The sequence below is a fragment of the Diadema setosum genome, chromosome 4, assembly GCF_964275005.1.
Source record: "Diadema setosum chromosome 4, eeDiaSeto1, whole genome shotgun sequence".
In the NCBI taxonomy this organism is placed as follows: domain Eukaryota; kingdom Metazoa; phylum Echinodermata; class Echinoidea; order Diadematoida; family Diadematidae; genus Diadema; species Diadema setosum.
The window spans coordinates 12,221,307-12,244,327 of NC_092688.1; the positions used below are offsets into that span (position 1 = coordinate 12,221,307).

General features: G+C 38.5%; 1 protein-coding gene across 1 annotated transcript in view; it reads right to left on the reverse strand.

Annotated features, from left to right (window-relative positions):
- LOC140227613 (FACT complex subunit SSRP1-like) overlaps positions 1-23,021 on the reverse strand; it is a 38,534-nt gene that overhangs the window by 11,091 nt on the left and 4,422 nt on the right. The window contains exons 4-15 of the mRNA XM_072308030.1: positions 22,804-22,988; positions 21,729-21,823; positions 19,490-19,625; positions 16,055-16,158; positions 14,373-14,501; positions 13,664-13,882; positions 12,601-12,673; positions 11,995-12,133; positions 11,182-11,227; positions 9,489-9,687; positions 7,232-7,515; positions 5,731-5,893 (exon numbers count right to left, since the gene is read on the reverse strand). Coding sequence (XP_072164131.1) covers positions 5,731-5,893; positions 7,232-7,515; positions 9,489-9,687; positions 11,182-11,227; positions 11,995-12,133; positions 12,601-12,673; positions 13,664-13,882; positions 14,373-14,501; positions 16,055-16,158; positions 19,490-19,625; positions 21,729-21,823; positions 22,804-22,988 — 1,772 coding nt within the window. The remainder of the gene's footprint in view (positions 1-5,730; positions 5,894-7,231; positions 7,516-9,488; positions 9,688-11,181; positions 11,228-11,994; positions 12,134-12,600; positions 12,674-13,663; positions 13,883-14,372; positions 14,502-16,054; positions 16,159-19,489; positions 19,626-21,728; positions 21,824-22,803; positions 22,989-23,021) is intronic.

The following is a 23,021-nucleotide window of genomic DNA, read 5'->3' on the forward strand; positions in this document are numbered from 1 at the left end:
CCCATGGGAGAATATTACAAATGGCCAGCTGTCACAATATTATATTTATCCAGTTCTTGACCGTACTGATATTTGACTAACCCATATAATACACAATTATGAGATGGGTTTCATGACATGGTAGTATAAATATATCTGGAAAATGCACAAAATATCAAAAAACTAAAAGGATTGTGAAATACAATCACAAGGATATGGGCAAAGAGTGCTGGTTCTTTTCAATGAAACAGAATGGGTGAATGTGGGAGCACCTGCAAAATATATTTGTACCATTATACCAGCATAAGTCTCCTGTATAAAATAATGTTTCGCACAAGTATATTAAGCGAGATGAGACAATAGAAACATGCTGCTAAGAAAGGAGTGAAATAAACTTCATATCCCAAAGTAGCAGGAAAAAAGAAAAAGACAGAAACTTAATGGAGGGGGGGGGGGGGAGTTAGAGGGAGACACAAAGACAGAGACTAGTAATAATAAAAGGCAAGGAGGCAAGGCATTCCTATGTACCGTGTATTTATACCACCTGCTACCCGGTGGTGGTGGGTGGGAAAGGGGGGTGGGGGTGTGGGGAGGATTAAGGGGTATGGTGGTAGTGGTGGTGGCTGGGGAATGGGGGAGGGCATAGGGCAGGAATGGTGTGGAATGGGGTTAGAAACAGGGGTTGGGGGAGGGGGGGGGCTGGGCGAGTGAAAGGAGAGGGATCCTATACTGGAATATGGACATGTGGCTGGGCTGACTGTTCCCTCTAGGTGGAAAGATACACCGGTACATTGTACATCGTATGTGACTAGCTACACAGGAAACTTGACAGGATCTAATTCGGCTTCAAATCTCTTCCGCGTACAGACATGATGACATCACGCTGGCATTGTGGGCACTGTAGATAGCTTTCCAGAGGGAATGTACTTTTCTCACCCCTTTCACACCAAAGGGTGCAGAGGACTGGTGTTAAAGGGGGGGGGGGGTGGGGGTGGAGTTTTGCAGCATGGAGGACTTGTTAGAAATTTAGTAAGCCGTGGGGAGAGTGCTAACAGAGTGCGTAGAATGCACACGCGAGACAGGATGTCAAACATGGTTATTTACTGTCCCCAACCTGAAAATATTCTGCCAGTAGAGGTCTCTTGCCAAGGAAACCCGCAGGTGCAAGGACAGACGTGCATTTATAGGGCATCCCTCGAGTTCACTGTACTTTACTCTGCTGCTCTGCCAGCAAGTTGAAGTTGCCGCTGAATACTACATTCATTTTTCCCTTTATCATTGACTCTAGTAGATGAATACAATGCCAGCTGATACCAACGCATTCTTTTTTGTTTTATTTGCCTCCTCATTCCATAAGGCCCATACATGTAGATAAAATGGTTACGTGACAAGACCAAAGCTGTATATACCTGCCTAAGTATCAACAACATTTCATCAAAGTATCGAAGTATCAACGCATTCTTTTTTGTTTTATTTGCCTCCTCATTCCATAAGGCCCATAGACAAAATGGATACGTGACAAGACCAAAGCTACCTGCCTAAGTATCAACAACATTTTATCGAAGTAAATGATAAGAATTGTTTTCATGCTTTGAAAACATGCTCAACTCTCTTGCGCTGGCAATATAAAACAAAGGAAAATGAAGGGTGCTGCTGCTATAGAGAGAGATGCGGTGGGGAAAAATAAAATTGAGGATGCAGAGAGTATCATGTGACATGTAAACTACAAAATGGGAACAGCATTTATATAATCATAATGTATCTCCAGGAACCCGTAGCATACACATGTAAGACTAGCCATCATTTACTAACCATAGCAATCAATGTAGATCCGAAAATTCAACTCTGATTGCTCAATTCAAGATGGCCATTGCTGCTATAGGCCAGTAATTGACAAAGTCTTTATCGCAGACATATGTAGATATGCAAGGTTTATATACATTTCTGCTCAAAAGTGATATTTTGCACATACTCCATCACACAATCCCAAATGCATGCTGCTTATTATCCACTGACAACCCAATTCTAAATTGTTGTTTTTCTTTTCCCCTTTTTGAAAACACCTGCAAGCTTTAAAGGGATCGTATAGTTTTGGTTGAGACCTAACTTCAGGTTTTGAACATTTTTTTTTTTTTTTGGGGGGGGGGGTGAGATAATGAGAAACCTCTTAAGAAATATGATACAGCATGTAATTCCCAAAGGGATTTGATGTTTATTTGATGAAAATTGGTTTTGAAATGGCTGAGATATCCAAAACAGAGTGATCCTAATAAAGTGTGGGACCCACATTTTATTACGATTGTTTTGTTTTACTTTGTTTTTGGATGTTTCAGCTATTCCAAACCCGATTTTTATCAAATAAACTTTGAATTCCTCTTAAAATGGTATGCTCTGTACTATTTCAGAAATGTTTTCTTGGTATCTCGCAAAAAAAATTAAAGCCAAATTTTCATCTCCACCAATACTGTACCATCCCTTTAAGCTATCATTATGAAAAAAAAAGAAGAAAGATATAGAAGTGGAGAGCTTCATGCATTTTGACACACTCCCACACATACACAACAAACAAACACACACACACACATCCATACAAATGTTATGTTTAAGTTGCAAAATAGGAAGATGCACATTCCAGAGCACATTCGGTTGAAACTATCCAGAGGTATACTACTGCAGGCGACCCTACAAGTGTAGTTCACAAAGCAAAACATTGTGAACCTCGTCATCAGCAAACTGCAAAAGCCGGCCTTCGATTTTTAACAATATTATGATTGTTAACTTTTTTTAGGTAGGGTAGAGTTTATAGACAGTTTGGTAAACATCAATTCACCTGTTGGAATCAACGTGACGAGGCAAATGTCTGCCCCTCTCCCTATTACGCTTGTTTACTTTCTGAGTAAGTTGGTTACATTGAGATGCTTCCTGCCACTTCTCACCTTGAAGCTCGGTTTCCTCTTTGTGGCTAGTACTTTTTTATTCTTTACTTTTTTTTTGCTCATTTGCTTTTTTTTCCCCACTTGCATTTATCCATGTCTATGGACTAAACTGATTATGCGTCCTCCCACTTTTGCTTTGGCCCTTTTTTTCAACCTAGGTTTCCCTTTCACCTTGTCAATGCATATATGAATGGATTAATTATTCAAAAATCATCAATTCTATTCATGTATTCATCTACTTAATAACCTGTTTATTTCACTTAATATTTTTCATAATCACCTAGCCATCTATTTATCCAATCGTTTTAATCATCTATATTTACATGGCTGCCAACTCTCACACAATTAGTGTGAGACTCACTCAACTCACAAATTTTAACTGTCTCATTCTGATGAAAGAATTCTCACGCTGAACAACCCACCCCCTCCCCCATGGGAGTAAAACACAAAACTTGGTCCCAAAAATCCCTGATAATCCAACTTTCAATATGCCCAAGCCCAAACTTTCAAGATTTTCCCACTGGCACACTCTCTCTGTGCATGTGTTGAAATCTTTACTGAGGTATGCACCAGAGCACACCATGTAAAATGTAAAATTGTCAAAGCTCCATCCAGAGGAAGGGGGGGGGGGGGGGGGGGGAGGCACTCCCCTGCCACACCCCCTCCCCCCACCACCGTCGCTTAATGATCAATTGGGTTTGGTCACTCGCTTCCTCACAACATCTTGGTCCATACTCGCCCTCAAGGTTGGCAGGCAGCCTTGCATTTATCTATCTATTCATTGATTGATGTTGCTCTACACTCTCATTTCACCAAGTACACCTCAATAGATGTATTGAATTACCCGTCACGTGAGGCTGGTTCGGCCATATTCACTTTGGGATGAAATTGGGGGAACAAACGATAGAGGAAGACACAGAAAAAATACATTGAAAAAGAATCAGGAATGTTCCATTGCTTCTAACTGCAGTGACGGTTTCGAACATTCACGCACAATTGAGAAAGGTATGGATCCTTATGCAGGGCACTGCAAATTCACGAAGAAGGAATGCCTTACAACTTATTGCACTGTGGTTAATCTAATGTGAGCCAACATTTCTGCTTTCGGCGGGACTAACATTGGGTCTCATGATCTGCCTAATAGAATACAGACAAGCTCTTTGCTGGACCCTCTATCCTCTTGCTATCATTGTAACCAAAGTGTGAAGGATAAGGTAAAAGGGTTCAAGCACTCTTCACATGTTTAGAAACATCCAAACAATCAAAAATTGTGTGGCACACACAGACACATACATGTACAAAAAACAAAAAAAACAACAAAAAAAGATTGACAAAAGAGATGGGCTACAGATACAATGAGAGATTAAAATGCCCTACATGTGCATGGCAGAAATCCAGTGCAAATACATATTGTACAACCCGACACAACAATACCCTGATTAAAAGTCACAGACATATTTAATCTAAGAAAATGTGACAATGAGGTGATTTGGCTTAATTACAAGAAAAATTCAATACCTTCAGTCTAAAATTCAAAGAATACATTTTTGTAAAATTTGGGGCATTTTCATAAAGCCCGTTACTACAATGCATGGTGTTCCAAATAGCATGATTCACAGCAACTAAACTTCAGAGTCCATTTTCCTAAAAATCGTATTCATCAGCTTGCCAGCTTTTGTTGTTGTTGTTGTTGTTGTTGTTCTGTTTAAATCTAAGGCAGATTTTCAGAAATAAAGTGGGAAAAAAATTATACATCACTTGAAAGCTGAACATGTGGAGAATTTATCAACAAATCAATAACAACAACCAGAAACTAAAAGTTTGCCAACTTCATCAGGATTCTGTTGGGTTGGGTCGGGTCCCATACATAAGTTCTTGTCTTCCTTTCTCCTCTTTCCTCACTGCCAGTATAAGCTGGTCAGTGACTTCCTCTCTCTGCCTTTGATCACAACCTGTATAATTTGAATTGTCCTACCCGAATGCTATCACATTTCGTCATTTTGATCTGAAAGGCCACCCCTCATAAAGCAACACACCCAAGCGGCCATCTTCTAATCTAATTCATGGACACCCCTTCCAACACTCTCGAACGGATGTGAAGTTGAAACCACAGCGGCCTCCTGGTTTACTTATCAGTAAATGGAATCTCCTAGAATTGACTGGATTTCATGCAGGCATGTATCTCAGTGTGATAAGAATGATATCAACCTTCTCCTCATTCGTGTTACCTTGATCACTGCTTACATCCCTCTTCTCCCGATCATCAATCAACCAGGCAATCAGTCAATCCATCCACCTAAAAATCCACCACTCATCCATTTTTCCCCACCCTTGTTCTTCTTCACTGCTCTCATCGCCATTGTCCCCACTACCATGACCATCATTGTGATTATCACTATTACCAGCATTTTCTATCTTTTTGTCATAGCTAAAATCATCATAATCAACATCGTAGCCAACATTACCATGTTCTTCATCACCAATCTTACGAACTCTCCGTTGTCATCATATCATCGTGATTTAACTCTAACAACTGTCTACTACCATCACTATGATCATCTGAAAGTGCCATCATCAAAACTTTATTGTTGCTATCACCATGGCTACCATTATCATCCTCATCATCATCATCTCCTCGCAACAATCATTATCATCACCATACCTGCGTCGCAACAAAGCTTATCTCTGTTCTCGTTTTAATGATCACTCATTGCTGCCACATTGAGCACGCCCATTCCTCAAGAGATCACACAAAATATATATATATATATATATTGAGCATCTCTGCATCACCATTTCACAACAAATTCCTTACCTCTTCATCGTCCGCATCGTCGCTTGACGACTCTGATGAGATGTACTCCTTGCTCTTGTAGTTTCCGCCCGAGCCGGCTCCGGCACTGGACTTTTTGGGGCTGGGCGAAGTCTTCTTCGACTTGCTGGCTGAATCGGGGGACTTGGACTTCTTGGTGCTTTTGCTGGTGACAAAAAACAAGAGCACACACACACAAAAAGTAAGATAATTTACTTACAAAAATTCAGACATCTAACAATGCTCCATGTGACACCTCTGGGTTGGAACTGACAGTTGGAGTGCTTGCATGACCCTAATACATTCTCCTCATTAGTGTGTGGATCTAATTGCATCTGTACTGGCAGCAGCATACAGTATCAAGTCCCTCTAATTTTGATTCCCTGTGTGGTGGTGTGCTGAGGCAGTGTCATTTTATTCTCAAGTCAAGAAAATGAGAAATTTCATTCATTTACACATTGATAATTCAGGAAATCAAGGCATTTACCAGTGTATTGACTGTAGGTCTCCCAAGTTCCAGGAAGCTTGTGGGGGGGGGGGGGGGAGGAATGGAACTTGTAACACTTTCAGTTACAGCTGAAGATCTGGTATCACACATTCAACGTTAAATCAGTGTCGGTTATCATGGATAAGAATGGGTGTTCCATGCAGGGGTCAGAGCTCTTCAGGAACAGGTAAGCAACTTGCCATTCTAAGCCTCTTAAAAAAAATAGCTAAATTGTGCAAAAAACTGTTGAGCTGATCCTATTACTCCCCGTCATTTGAAGATATGCTTGGACCTAGACACAGAGGTCCTAAAAGTAACTGTTACCGAGTTGCTCTGGAAACTTACAAATGAGCAACAGGTGATAATTTAGAAATATGATGCTTTTCCTAACCATGCATCCAATATATCCTTTCAATTTTCTGCCCCCTTTGAAAAGTGCTCGCTAACACTGATGACCAAACCAGAGTGAGATAAAACAGAAAATAACACAACAACAAAATCCCAAGGCAAATGAACTAGATCTTTTCATTCTTATTTTGTTCTGAACAAACTATCTGTTTATTTGTACATCAAGGTCTTAATTCATAAAGATTGAGTGCAAGTAATGCTCAATCTGCTAAAAGTTACGCTTGATATTTCTTGAAATCAAGTGTGAGCATCTTTATGAAACAGGACTTACGCTCAATATTGAACTTGTGCTCGATTTAACCAGTTATGCTCAAGATCAATCGCAACTCTTTATGAAACAGGCCCAAGGGATCTAAAAATCTGAAAGTTTGGTGGACCCCAAAAAGAAATGCAATGGCCCAAATAACAGAAACAGAACAATCCATTCTGAATGTTACGAACCCTACAGAGTAACCAAAATACAGCCTTTTTGAAAATTTGTAGCCCCAACATCAATCTTTAGTGCCCCCAGGCCATAGCTGCTGTCTAGCCCTGTATGTGTCTGTTTCTTAACACTCTTCTGCAAATTTCTCCCTATATTCTAAACCCAAACCGCTACTCCGTTGATACCTGGCAGGTTCGTAACCCTCCTCGGCAGCCTTCTCTCTGTACTCAGCCATTGCCGCCTCATACTCCTTCTTCCGCTCGGCCGCGAGGGCGCTCCACTTGCTCTTGTCCTCCATCTTCTGCCACAGCTCGCCGGCCTTTTTCGTCAGCTCTGTCACGCTGATGCCAGGGTACTGCTGCTTGATCGACTCGCGCTCCTCGTTCAGCCACAGCATGTAGGCGGAGGGCGCCCTCTTGGGCCGGTTGGCATCCTTCTCCTTCTTCCGCTTCTTGCGCGGCTTCTCCGACTGCCGATGGGAGAGAGTGATCGTGAGTCCCGGTTTTTAAAGATAATAAAAAGTTTTGGTACCTCAAAAGTTTCCCTGAATTTCCGTGTTTCAGGTTAAAGTACCTTTCATATAACTAACACTGTGAGACTTACTCGCCCCAAAGTGCTCTCATTTCTTAGTAATCATGCAATTAACTGCGACCAGCAGCCCCATACGCATAGCGACCAGCAGCCCCATATGCATAGCGTAATGGGGCTTCGCATTGTAGCATTCAGGATCATGACAGATTTAGTATCGCGGGTAAATATCAACTTAAAATCAAAAAAATTTTTCAATTTGAAGACTTACCAATTAAGTTGAAGTCTTGAAAAGAGGCTTCAGGCAACGTTTGGTTCTGCCAATAGTCCCTTTCTGTTCGAATTGATGACTGAATGTGACACTGTCGAGAGGACCTTGGGAGAGCTACATACACTGATTACTACGGCCAGCGCATACGCACACATCACATGCGAACAAATTTCAAATCCATGAACGGATAAGATGTTTGTGTGCGCATGCGCTGGCCGTCAATTCAGTGTAGCTCTCCCCAGGTCCTCGCGATACTAAATCTGTCATGATCCTGTAAGCTACAATGCGAAGCCCCATTTAGCTATGCGTATGGGGCTGCTGGTCGCATGTGTATGGGGCTGCACGCTGCTGGTCGCAGTTATCATGCAATAATGGTTTCGTACAATACGTGTACTACCTCGCCGCCGTACGGCGGCGGCTCTGGTATGAAACCATTATTGCATGATTACTATTAAAGACATGAGAGCACTTTGGAGCGAGTAAGTCTCACAGTGTTAGTTATATGAAAGGTACTTTAACCTGAAACACAAACTAAGACAAGAAAATTCAGGGAAACTTTTGAGGTAATACCAAAACTTTATATTATCTTTAAAAAAGTACTCCATATTCAAGATGTGATCACTCATTTTGTGAAAGTGTACGCAAAGTGTAATGTTTACAGTTTGAAGATAAAAAGACAATCACAAATAGTATCACTGCCTGATATCCTTTGCAAAAACTGTTAACTTCTCTCTAAATTCTACAGTAAGAAATGAAAATATTTCAACTCCCATTATATAAAGCATGTTTGATCTTATAGCAGCTACACCTTGTTTTGCAATAAATTTAAGTCTACTAATGAGTGCTAAGAATTAACTTCCACTGGATTTTGAATGCTCAGTGTACCTAAAGAGGCAAACCTTCTCATTCACTGACATGTGTATCTCCCTGGGGAAAAATAACTCTGAATTCATGGACGCCGTTGTTATGGACATGATGGGATATTTAAGAACTCGGTCAGGTAGCCTCCTGTTGAATCAGGGAGACTTTACTGCTCCGCATGCTGGTTCATCGTTACAGAGTACCGAAGCGTGATGTCACAGCCATTCATCGCCATGGAAACTGGTTCTAAACGACCTCACCTGACCGGAATATCTGCGAACACTATTGTCGTAATCAAAACCATGCTTGCACCTACGTAATTCCAAACCAAGCTACAATAAAAGATTGTGACATCATCACATAGGTATTCTACATTCTTTGATTTTGTTTACTCTTTCGGGGGGGGGGGGGGGGGAAGGAGAAACAGTCTTGGTCCTCTTCTTGGGCTTGGACTTGCTCTATTTATATTTAATATTAATTAATACGTGTGAAATCATAAATTTTGCTCTAATTCAGAAAATAAAGCTAATGACATCCTAATTTTTGGTGACATTATTCCTTGTAGCAATCCTAACAATGTATTTGAAAAAAAAAATTGGTATCAAAGTTAATTTCTCATGTATTCTATTGTTTTATGAATTTCTTATGTATATCTTTGTTTTTCAACATTTTTTTTCCGTTTTTTTTTCCACAAAATTTATTACAGAACCTATTTTAAGCATAATTATGCTAAAAATGCTAAAAAAAAAAAAAAAAAAGATGCTAAAAATCCCCAAACTTACGACGGTCTTGGTCCTCTTCTTGGGCTTGGACTTGGTCTTCTCCTTCTCCTTCCTCTCCTTCCTCTCCTTCCTGGCCCTCCTCTCCTGGTTCTCCTCCTTCATCTTCCGGTACTCGTAGTCGTCGTCGTCCTCCCCGCCGCTCCCCGCCGTGTAGTCCGAGTCGGAGTCGGAGCTGCTCGGCTCGACGTTGCTGTCGTACCTGTCGGTGTGATTGCAGAGTACACAATTTTTATCCGGAGGTTGATCTAGGCTTAAAAGGGATTTAACCCCAAGCATGTATGTCCATTCAGTGAATGCAGAAATATTGGTTTACAAAAAAAAAAACAGTGATGAAGTTAGAAGTAAATTTGACAATCCATTCAAAATTTATGAATTATAGCATTAAAAAAAAAAAAAAAATCTGTGTTGCCATTATTGCTGCATTAGAAGGCTGCAGTAATTTGTGATGTGACGCTAGTGGAGTAACATAATGGAAATACATGTATGTTGAAAATTCCACAAAATTTCATCTTTAGGAAAAATACACATTTTGTTGATTTGCTCCTGATATGCTGAGTCAGTCATATTAAAGGCATAATTTACCATTTGCAGATGAAACAGAATTCCAGCATTAGTGCTTTAAAATAGTTCTAAAATGTGAGTTAGGGATAGAAACAACCACTGTAAAAATTTGAATCCGTATAATCGATGTTAAGCATTGTCAAATACACAAAATGTGAACAATAGTTATAATAAGAATGCTTCCAGACTAAACCGTCTACAGTTATGGTTTGTTGAGAAAAATGCTAATATCTCCTCATATTTTAGTCTTTATTGCGAAAATTTTATATGGTAGGATGTTTTGTGATACAACAGATCTACACATATGTATCAAAGATGATATCTTGAAAATTTTTGAAATCACTGCTCCCAAAGGTAAACTGGACCTTTAATGTTATTTCCCCCTGCCTCCTGTAAGAGGCAACTTTCATTATGTCAGAAAAATTAAAAAAGAAACACGAAAGTTCATCTCCATGAAAAGTACACATTTTGTTGATTTGCTCCTGACATGCTAAGTCAGTCATGTTAATGATAATTCCCCATGCCTCCTGTAAGAGGCAACTTTCATTATGTCAGAAAAATGAAAATAGAAATACAAATTATTTGTCCAACATGACAAAGTTAAGATTCCAAATTTGGGGTCAAAGCTGAGGACTGCAATCGTTACAAGTTAATGGTGACTATCTGACTTTAAAAAGATTTATCAGGTAATTAACAATAAGTAAATAGAGCGGGTGTACAGGGTTTTACACTAATACCTGCATTGTCTACGTGGTATCATAAAGCTAACCCATGGCTGGGGGAAAAGATATGTGAAAAGAAGATTTTAGAATCGAGTGGCCAGTACACAGGGACTGCTATTCTTTTCCTCCATATGGTTCTGCCATGTATATGACATAATAATAACATAATAATATATCAATTTATAAAACGCAAAACCTACAGACATATATTTTTCTGCGTTGCAAAAGCTTCTGATGAACTTGATGGTAATAGACAGTAAAATGAAAAGATGTGTTTTGAGTCGTGATTTAAAGACTGCTACAGTTGGGGATTTCCTGACTTCTAATGGTAGGTAATTCCACAGTTTGGGAGCTAAAAGATGCAAGAACAGTATAGGTCCATTTAGGAAAAACGGGACAAGGTAACTCACTCCTCTGCGACATCGCTGGCGCTTTCCAGGGGGTTGAAATCCTCATCTGATGATGAAAATAAGGTGGAGTCACATGACCATAAAATACCAATGAGACAAGATATACAGGTGGTCTCAATTCAATCAAAGCAGTATAGAAGGAACACTAAAAGATCACAATAAATATGAACTCTTCGAGACAACAGGAATAAAGTGAAATCAACCATCCTTGTGCGGTCCATGTTCATGTATTCTTAAGCACATAGAATAACTGGCGAACACTTGAGGTGACTGATTATTGAAAAGTGTGGTAAATACTAAAAAGAAGAGAGTACAAAAAAAATGACTAAGAAATCTCTGAGGTAAAGACTGTCTGGTTGAAAAATGAGTACATTCAGTTTTATGATATTTCTTCTCCTCCACTAATGTGTATAATCAGTATCATGCAATAAACAGCCAATGGCCCAATTTGAAATAAATACAATCTGTTAAAAGGACACACTGTCCCTGGGGTGACAAGGCCTCATATCTCAAAATGACAAATTTTCAGGAGGGGGGGGGGGAATTCCTTGTTGCAACCAGAGTTTTTGCAAAATAGCACAATTATGTTGACATTAAAAAAATGTAGAAAACACTGTTTTAGATTACATTAAACAATGGTTCTGTTTAAAATCTAAATGGATACTTATGCTATTCAAAATTGAGTTAAATAAAAAAAAAAAAAATATACCAATTGAGATATGAGGTCCTGTCACCCCATGAATGATATGACAAAGAGTGAAATAAAAGTTTTCATCTGTTGGAACCTCCTTGTCTATAGACAGGTCCACTCACCGGATTCCGAATCGGAGTCGTCGTTTTCGTCGATCTCGCCCTCCTCCTTCTCGCGTCCCTCGGCCTTCATCTGCTCCAAGTAGGCATCGTGCGTGTTGTCGTCGTCGCTGTCACCGAACTCGTCATACTTCACCGTGTCCTGTGGGAAAGGTCATACGGGGATCAAGCATCGTCAAGAACAAGTGATGACCGAAAATGGACCATGTTCAATGTCAGAGACCACTGCTCTCCTTGAGTCCAAAAGAGTCAATAAAAACCAAGCAAATCCAATGGACGAGTATAAGACAGCCCATCTATTCCACTGGGTCGCCCAGCAATATATGCAAATGATCTAGATATTGAATTATTTGGAAAAGCTAGTTTTTGTCTTTGTTTCACAAATATCCCAATGTTGAGCTTGACACTACTTGCATCATTCAACAAATGTGCACATCACATTGACATAATACCTTCTCGGAAGGTAAGTGATGTCAAAATCAGTTTCAGGGATACAGCATATAATTATAAAAAAAGGTGTAATGCATTGCTTGTTGCCAGAAGAAATCAGTAGAAATAGAACAAGGAGCAGACATCCATTACAGGCAGTACATCCAAAAGTCTACTTACACTCTTCATGCCTCTGTTCTTAACCCTTAGCTTCTTGCCTGTCACAAATTCAAAGAGAGGTTTGTAGTCATCCCTGCAAAGAAAAAAACAAACAATGAGAATACATGCATACATATATTTAGATACTGTGAAGCAAGATTCTTCATGCCATGAGATTTTCATGAATTGGAGCTAAAAGCCTTATTTGTGAAATTTACAAAATAAAAATGCATGTGAACATTTCTGGTTTACAGTATATATATCTATATAATAAACATAATTATACATTTTTAAAATAATCCACATAAATACTGGTCTATGATTGGTCATAATGCAATCAAATGTAACCATGATCAGGATCATTATATTGTGAGCAGTGATGCCAAACCAGGTAATATAATAAGTGCTACTACTGCTTCTGTACTCCCTTAACACTTTATGTGCCACGTTCGCACGTCCGACTCAGTCGACGGCGTGCCAACTTCGCATATTCTGCTCAACAAGCAAAGCCGCCAAAACCGATCGATAAATCGCTAATCACTACTAATCCCGCGGCACAATGAAAGTGCCTATCATGCTTTTTTTCCTCTCTTATACGGTTTGCATTCTATGTGGTGATTGACTATCAAGCGGTGTTCCAAACTAGATTTGCACGTACATTCTAATTTTCTGTTACGGCTTTATGTGCAAAAATCATGCCTTTAGAGTAATGTAGCAAATAGTCATTCAAAAGAAACATTGAAAATAGATTCGTCATACAATTTATATCGAAATAATGGTTGGCAGTCATCTTTAACTTTGCCTACTATTATGCCCATCTTAACAGAAGTTTGTAGAAGTTATACAAATTGGATAAACATAATCCTCTCAAAGCATGACTACCTTCGAGTCTCGGAATAATGTGGCACACAGGGGGTTTCCACCATGGCACATAAAGAGTTAAAAAATAGTAGCAGTAAAAGATATGCAGTGAAAAGAACCAAAACTTAACAAACAAACTGGCCAAGAAACAGATGGAAAGGAAAGAGAAAAGTTGCCATGCCATGGCATTACAGTATTTCAAACTGCAAAATACTGGACTTACTTCTCTATGCTGCTGAATACAAAGATGGTGGTGGTCCGCGTCTCGATCTCGAAGTCGAAGTACCGCAGGCTGCCCGTGCCGGCGAAGTTCACGCACTGGATCTCGTCGAAGCGGATGTGCATGGGCGGTTTGTGGACGAACATGAAGCCCCTCTCGAGGGGGTAGAGGAACCCACTGTTGGACTTGTAGGAGCAGTTGATGGCATGAGCCCCCTTGTGTCTGTATCGTCAGCAGGTAGAGAGAAAAATTGCCTCATTGTCATCATATCAGAACACCTTAGCGATTACCATCAACATTGATAATGACAATAATATTTACCTATCATCATTGCTACCATAATCATCATCATCATCATCATCATCAATACTTTCTGCATTTATTCAGAGCGGCTTTTTTAGTATTCACGCCGTTTTTTTTCACAGGGCCCTGCTATCAACAACATCATTATTCATCACTGCTGGTGCGCCATTACATATACCTGGGTCAAGAAGGATATGCCGGGTTATCATTTTGGCTGTACACACTGGCTGAGACATGAACCACGCATCTTCTATTCAATAAAACATACTTTTTTTTTTCGATCTAGCTAAAAGTAGCGCAAAATACGCAGAAATTAATGTACCGCAAAAGTTTCTGTGTTTACCACACAACTGTACAACCTTACAGCAAATTTAGGGCATTCATGCTCTAATCTAAAAGGCAAACTCACCCTTTGAATGTACCAGGGACTGTGATCTTACGCGCCACGAGACACTTCATGAGTCGGCTGACTATCTCAAACATCGGACCAGTCATTTCTTTGGTTAGTTTGCCCTCATACTTCTCCTCCAGCTCTTGCCTGCAAGAAAAAATCACAAGAAGCAAAACAAATGTATCATTCAGTCTCAGCTCCTCATTCCCAACAAATGCTAATATTAATTACATAAACCACAAACATACTTAAATGAAAGCATTCATTTCCTACAAAAGCTCGTCCTTTAACAAATATTCCTGCAAATTGATTTGACATTGCCATGAGTATCTCAATAAAATGTATTGGTATTTGTTTTTCATTTGATATTGAACAAATTATAAGACGAGCTTGACAAACAATTATCTAATAACAGTATGAGAGGAAAAGCATATAAGAAATATAATATGACGGAGCACGATATACTTCCAGAACCCTGTACTAAAGACGAAATATATTCTTCATAGTTAAAGACTAAAAAAAAAACACCCAAACAAACACACACAAACAAACAAACAAACAAAAAACTAAAAAAACAAACTTATGTTCCACATGAATTTTACTTGAAGATGCAGTGGAAGTTATTGTTGTGTCTGTTCTGAAACATTTTACACTTTAAAGGACAAGTTCACCTTCATTAACATAAGGATTGAGAGAATGTAGCAATATCAGTAGAATACATCATTGAAAGTTTGAGGAAAATCGGACAATCTGCTCAAAAGTTATGAATTTTTGAAGTCTTTGTGCAGTCACCGCTGGATGAGAAGACTACTGCAGTGTATGATGTCACATGTGTACAACAATATAAGGAAAATATAAAGAGAATTTCACAAAATTTCATCTTTTGAAAAAAGTACACATTCCCTTGACTCGTTACTGACATATGTTATGGGTAATATTATTCCCATTCCCTTTAGAAAGAGGCAAGTCAAGTGCTCTTTTATTATGCGAAAAAAGTGAAAATATGTTGAATTTTCTTTACATTTTCTATATACTGTTGTACTCATATGACATCACGAGCCTTAGCAGTAGTCTCCTCATCCAGCGGTTCCAAAACAAAAATTTTAAAAATTCATAACTTTTGCATCGATTGTCCAATTTTCCTCAAACTTTCACTGATGTGTTCTACTAATATTGCTGCATTCTCTCAATCCTTATGTTTATGAAGGTGAACTTGTCCTTTAATAACAAATGAGAATGCTTCACTTCTCCTCACAGTGTTAATCCAAGAGAATATGTTTGCAGAAAGCCAGATGAGATGCTCAGAACAGATTAAAAAAAAGTTGTATGATTATTCAAGAAGACCTTGTGTCGATTACAAAAAAAAAAAAAAGCAAACACAGTTTTAATAATGTTGACTTTGTGATATTATTTCACACAAAGACAACCGGAAGCTATCATTCCTTGGATATAGAATTTTCTCACCATACACACAGACACACACTCTTGCAGCAACAAAACAAATGCTTACAACTCTTAGGCCCTACATTTCCCCCTTTTTATTTATGTGTTGAAGTAGAAATCAATGTAGTTATCAGTATCACTGAATACACAAAAATTGATTGATAGACACTTGATGCTGATAATGGACGCAGATTGGTACTATGTGATAGAAAAATCTTCTATAAATTGTTAATGGAGGGTTTGAACCAGCGACTCACTCAGTGAGGTTCAGCTCCAGCGTGATGGTGTCCTCCTTGTTGAAGCTGAGAATGAGGAAGTGGTATCGGGTCTGCCCCTGGACGATGGGCGGGTCAAGGCTCATCTGTGGATATGAGAGGAGTCATCACAATGCCAAGAATTGTGGGATATATCTTGCAAGGACACAAGAGGAGTCATAATGAGGCAAAGGATTGTGGGATATATCTTGCAAGGACACAAGAGGAGTCATGACAACATAAAGGATTGTGGGATATATCTTCTATGGATTTGACCCAACTGAATCACATCCAATACGTCATCACATAAGCTGGATTGTCTACCACATTATTACTTTCATGAGGTGATGTGACCACAATGTAAAGATGTGACCACATAAAAGATGTAAAGATAATTTTGCTGATAATAATATGACTGAACTTATATCACTATAAGATGCTCCCTAGTACAATGCATGCAATGAATTCAATTGTCTATATACAGTTAAACTCGCCTAAGTCGATGTCGCATATGTCGAATAATCGCGTAAGTCGATGATTTTAAAAAGTCCCGATTTTTCCCCATTGACTTACGTGTATTAATTCACTCACAAGTCGAATTTTTTAAGTCGAATACTCGCCTAAGTCGATGAAATTCCAGAACACTTTCACGAAAAAACCATTGAATTCTCTTTGCCTAAGTCGAATAAGATTTTATTGTGCAATAAATCACTGTCAAAATCACAAGACGGCAGTTTTTGTTTACATACAGTTTATATATACCAAAAGAAACTTCGCGTTAATAAACATTAACGTTTCATTAACGCAAGCGGTTTCACCTGAATCGTTAGTAACGCAAACTAACGATCGGGAAAATTAACGTTCGTAGTAACGATGAGTAACGGTCCCTAGCGCAAATTAACGATGTTTCGTTAACATCAACGATAGGTAACGCAAGAACTCACGCGAGATTTTGGTTTTGTAACGAGACCTGGTAAAAGGACGACGTAGCCCCTGCCGAGTGTAGCGATCTATGCCTTATATTAGCGGAGTCTTTTCGCGAATCGAATCACGATTTCGCGAATGGTTAATTTGCGACCGGGATCACCAAAAACTCACGCCGGGCCACCAAAAAAAGCCGGATGTTTGCCTTCAGTTTTGGAAATGAACAGCGGTAACAATCGGCTCCATAGATGCTTTAAAGGTCCAGTTTACCTTTGGGAGCAGTGATTTCAAAAATGTTCAAGATATCACATTTGATGCATATGTGTAGGTCTGTTGTATCATAAAACATCCTACCATATGAAATATTTGCAATAAAACCTAAAATATAAAGAGATATCAGGGTTTTTCTCAATAAACCGTAACTGTATACGGTTTAGTCTGGAAACATTTCTTATTATAACTATTGTTCACATTTTGTGTATTTAACAACACTTAACATCAATTATATGGATTTAAATTTTGACAGAGGTTGTTTCTATCCGTAACTCACATTTTACAACTATTTAAAGCACTAATGCTGGGTTTTTGTTTCATCTGCAAATGGTAAATTATGCCTTTAATAAATATCAGATGTTTGCTCTTAATTTTGGAAATGAATAACGGTAATATTCGACTCCGTGTGATACTAAAATAAATATCGGATGTTTGCTTATACTTTTGGAAATGAATAATGGTAAGATTCAGTTCCGTACGGTGCTGAAATTAATGTCAGATATTTGATTTTACGTTCGGAAATGAATAAGGATAAAATACGGCTCCGGAAGATGCTGAAATAAATGTCGAATGTTTGCTTTGACGTTCGGATATGAATAATAATGATATTCAACTCCATATACGATGATAAAATAAATGCCGGATGTTTACTTTTACGTTCGAAAGTAAATAACAATAACATTCATCTCCGGAAGATGCTAAAGTAAATGTAGAATTATCCCTTTGACGTTCAGAAATGAGAAATAATAATAATCAACTTCATACGATGATGAAATAAATGCCGGATGTTTGCTTTTATTTTCGAAAGTAAATAGCAATAACATTCGTCTCCAGAAGATGCTAAAATAAATGTGAGATAATTGTTTTTACTTTCGGAAGTGAATACACGTAGTAGTAATATTCTTCTGCATACGATGCTTAATAACTGTCGGATGTTTGCTTTTAAATTTCGAAATGAATAACAGTAACATTTAGCTGCGTTTGATGGTAAAGTTAATGTTTGATATTTGCTTTGACGTTTGGAAATGAATAACAATAGTTGTCAGACGATTCATTTCACTTTCGGAAGTGGACAGCAGTAACATTCGGCTCCGTACAATCATAAAATAAATGTCGGGTGTTTGCTTTTAAATTTGGAGATCGAATAACGGTAATATTCTGCTCCGTACGATGCTCAAATTAGTAACAGATTGTTTCTTTTACATTTGGAAATGATTAACGGTATCAATCGGCTCAGTTAGATGACAAAATAAAAAGCGGGTGTTTGCTTTCACGTTCGGAAATGAATAAGGATGATATTCAGCTCCGTAAGATCCTAGAATGAATGTCGGTTACTTGTTTTTACATTTGAAAATGATTAACGGCAACATTCGGCTCCAGAAGGTGTTAAAATACTTGTATATGGTGGATGATTGCTTTTACAATCAGAAATAAATAACGGTAACTTTCGGCTCTTTACGATGCTAAAGCAAAATTATGTCGGATGTTTACAATGTCTGCAAATGCTCCCACTTTCTCATTTCAAACGTAAATTTTGACCACGTAAATAGGTATCAACTTTTATAATAATCTATAAGCCTATTTGCTAAATCTTAGAACTCAGAATAACGGTATAAGATGATTAAATTTCCTATTCATTTATTTTAGATGTGGGTACCGTCCTGTATCGCTTCAGTAATACGTAATATTTATTTTTCTATGTTTAGTAGGACCGATTTAGTTTGCTTGGTTTTTTTTTCGGGCCACCAAAAAATAAAAATCAATCATTTTGGTGGCCCGATCGGGCCATCAAGTGGAGCCCTGGCCTGCATCAATGTGGATAAAGTGTCTTGCTGATGGGCAAATATCGGGTACACCGCTCCAGCTCTCGGCTCCAGAGTAGACAACATACATGTACATTATACATATGTACGTGTGGTGTAACTGTAAGTCGATTTTTTTTCGACTTACGCACAAGTCGAAAATCACCTAAGTCGATGTGTTTTGCTCAGTCCCGAGAAGATCGACTTATGCGAGTTTAACTGTACTGCATCTTTAGTTTGTGTCATAATTCCTGTTCTATACAACATAAGAATGTTACTGAACTTTTCACTGTTATTTTTTCTAAATCAAAGAGGGCTTCCCCATAACAGGAGACGAATTGCTGAGAAGTTGCAGACGTAACAAAGTACTGTCCCTCCCACCTCCTAAGGGTGACAGCAATAGAACTGTCCTGAAGTGCACTAACAGTCTTGTACTCACCACAAAGTACATCTGTCGATTGTCTTTGTGTGGCAGGAGGAATAACCTCAGCACCGTCGTGAAAGGAATCTTGTAATCAAATGTCTTTCCGTGAAGCTGAAGGAATGTCGGGAATATTTTGATTTCATAGCGACCTCTGTAATGGAGAAAAGAGAGAATGGCATCTATGTAAGCACTGATATCAAGGAAACATGTACAATGCATCTACAATGTACACAATGTGCATGATATATTATATTGAACGTCTCATGCATAAATTCATGTTAAGCAATACACAATCCAAAGATATGCCTTTTATAGTCCGTAATACTGTCTGCAATGAATCCTACTTGCATACTGCATGTCATAGTAGTGTGAAAGTAAAAACAAGTGAATGTTTGATTTACTACATTATGTCAATGTCAATTCAACGTATTTACAATGTGTCCACAGCATGATTATGATTCACCTAATGAAATGCACCTATCTGCATGAAGTTGAAAAATAATTCACATAAAAAAGTCACTCCAGAGTATCATGAGATGAATATTGCACATGTTAATCATCACCCACATACATTTACAAGCTTACAGCTTCCTTTCACCCTTATCCCACTGTCACTGATCTGTAACGTTTTACTGCTTCAATTCAAACATTCTTTTTCAGAGTAAATAATACACGAATGTCCGCTGTAGCTGGCAACTGCCATAAGATGCATCATATTGCCCAATCAACCACTTTTTTTTTTCTTTTTGTGGCAATGGTACATTTGTATGTTAAGGATTCCTTGAGCCCCCTTCCATTCAATTTTTGAGGTCTTCTGACATCTGATTATTGCATGAAGACAATGCTGCAGCTGTCATTTTTACAACCCAAATGAACTATGACCTAGAACTGACCTAGAAATGCTTCATGTCAATGCTCAAGCTAGTGGTTGAAACTGTAATGAGGCCCTCTATGTATGTAGTCTCTTATAATGCCCGTTGGCCCGAATTCACGAAGGTGGTACAAATCAAATCATGGTTTAAACTATGGACAAAAACCATGGAGCGCCAAGTGTCGCACGGAATATTTCGTTACGAAATTGGTCATTTTGTCGACAAAATGACCGTTTCGTTAATGAAATTATCATTTAGTGGACGAAATGTTCATTTAGTTACAAAATGTTGTCATTTCGTTACAAAATAATCATTTCATTGACGAAATGACTGATTCCGTAACGAAATATTCCATGCGACACTTGGCGCTCCATGGTTTTTGTCCATGGTTTAAACCATGGTGTCATTTGTACCACCTTCGTGAATTCAGGCGGTTGTGTTTTAGCTCTGAGCTACATAATGATATTGATACTGATATTGATCATTACGAGCTTATATTAAATGTAAGTGTATGAAATACACTAAAGCCACACTGAATCTTAACCCTATTCTAACTGGGGGGGGGGTCAAATTGACCCCCCCCTCAACGTTTCGCGCCATGATTCCGCAACGCGCAAAGATTTTGCCGCGTCGTTTCATGACTTTTTTCATTGAAGTCTCCCGCATATTTTGAGACCAAATTTGCGACGTCCGGGTACACCGTTCTGAAGTTATGCAATGTTTTGCATATGCATGTCAACCCCAAAAAACCGCTCAAATTCATGATTTCGTGTGCAAATCCAATGCAAACTGTGTTTTTTTGTTTAATTGATATAAATTAGATTATTTCAACTTTAAACCATTGAAATAAATCAATTCTAATGTAGATAAGCTTGAAAAAGTGCCTCCAACAAATTTGGCAAAAAACAATAGAAAACGAAAGATCGAAAAAACAATAAAATACATAAGAAATTAACAAAACAATAAAAAACAAAAGAAAATGATTTTGATTGCGCTATTTTTTTTACAAGAAAATTGTTTGATGTGTCTTGAGGAACTCTGACACAAAAATGTAATAATCCTTCAGTCTTTTTGATGGAGTTATAGGTGAAAATATGATTTCATGCGTTAATTAGCATAATGAATTTATTAAAAAATATGAAATCAACATTTTTCTTTTGTACGACCATGTAATCTTGTAGTTGACATCCGGTTCTATGTTAAGGCAAAATTTTGCGGCGATGGCTTGATCGGCGGCCAAGATGTGAAGGGGGGGTCAAATTGACCCCCCAGTAAAAACTTGGTCTCAAATAGCCCAGTTAGAATAGGGTTAAATAATTATATTGGCTCTGCAGGTCAGTCATATCTAGACTATCCAAAGAAGGATGAAATGGTGATGTTACCTGGGTGTGATGCAGGGAATCTCTTCCAAGGAGCAGATGGCATCCCCTGTGGCCTGGATGATGTCTGCCTTAGCTATGACATTGTCCAGGAATGCCTGTATCAGGTGAAAGGAATTGAGTTGAGATTTAAAACAATTGGGATGAAAAAGAAAGGTCTCAACATCTAGCATGAAATTATCCAATCAAGTCAAATATGTCAGGCAAAATTTGTTAAAACTCTCGAGTCTTGTACAAATTGTAGCAATAGAATAGTCATGTTTAATTATACTCACCTTTGAATGCAAGATTCAAATGGACTAACAGCCCAATTGCAACTCCTGGGTACTATTAACTATTAATCTTGCTGTGATCATATATTTCCCCTGAAATCGACATTTGAATGGGATTTATGAGAAATTTAATCAGTATAATTTGCTTATAATGATTTGACACTTTAAACTTTTTTTGTTTGTTCTCTCTTGTCAATGTCTGACAGGACAAATAGGCACCACACATGCATTTCTTCTTTCCCCCCTCATGTTCCTCTCTTTGTAAATACCCCCCCCCCCCCAACTCATCATTTAAACATTTGCAAACATATAGATTGTGTGCACGGGGGATGCAACGATTTTCAAGCTTTAAGCTTATGTTGCAATTCCTTTGCGTGTTCGTTACCTTGAATAATGTAGCTCTCTTAGAGTTGTATACTATTTCTGTAACTGCTTTTTATCAATGTATACTTATCGTATATATTCTGTCTTGGCTATATGAGATGTACTTGCATACATTTTGTATGCACTATTTTGTGAACACGCATGAAATCTTGAATAAATAAATAAATAATTAAAAAAACCCGCATTGAATGTAATCAGGTGAATTTCAATCAAAGCCATAAAACTGATGTTCTTTTGGGTCAATAGAATGGTTGCAAGGTAATTTAAAAACATAACCCTAACCCTATATCTAATCCTCACGTCAAACTTAACCCAAAACCCTATCACAACCCAAAGCCTTATCCTGTAAGTCCTCAGAGAAAATAAGACGGGAGCAATTATTGCAGGAGCAAATGTCTTGTCACCAGGTTAAACACACTCACACTGGCTGCATCTGTCGTGTCTGTGGAGGGAACATAGAATCTCATCTCCATCAAGGAGACCTCTGCGTCGTCGTTCTGGTGGAATTCCAGGATGACCTCATTCTTGGTGCTTGTGGCATGCGACACGTTGCCTAGGGGAATTTGAAAGGCAGACTTCTTCTCCACGTAGAAGTCCAGCTCTGGTCCTGCATATGCAAGCAGTGACAAAGCACATGGGA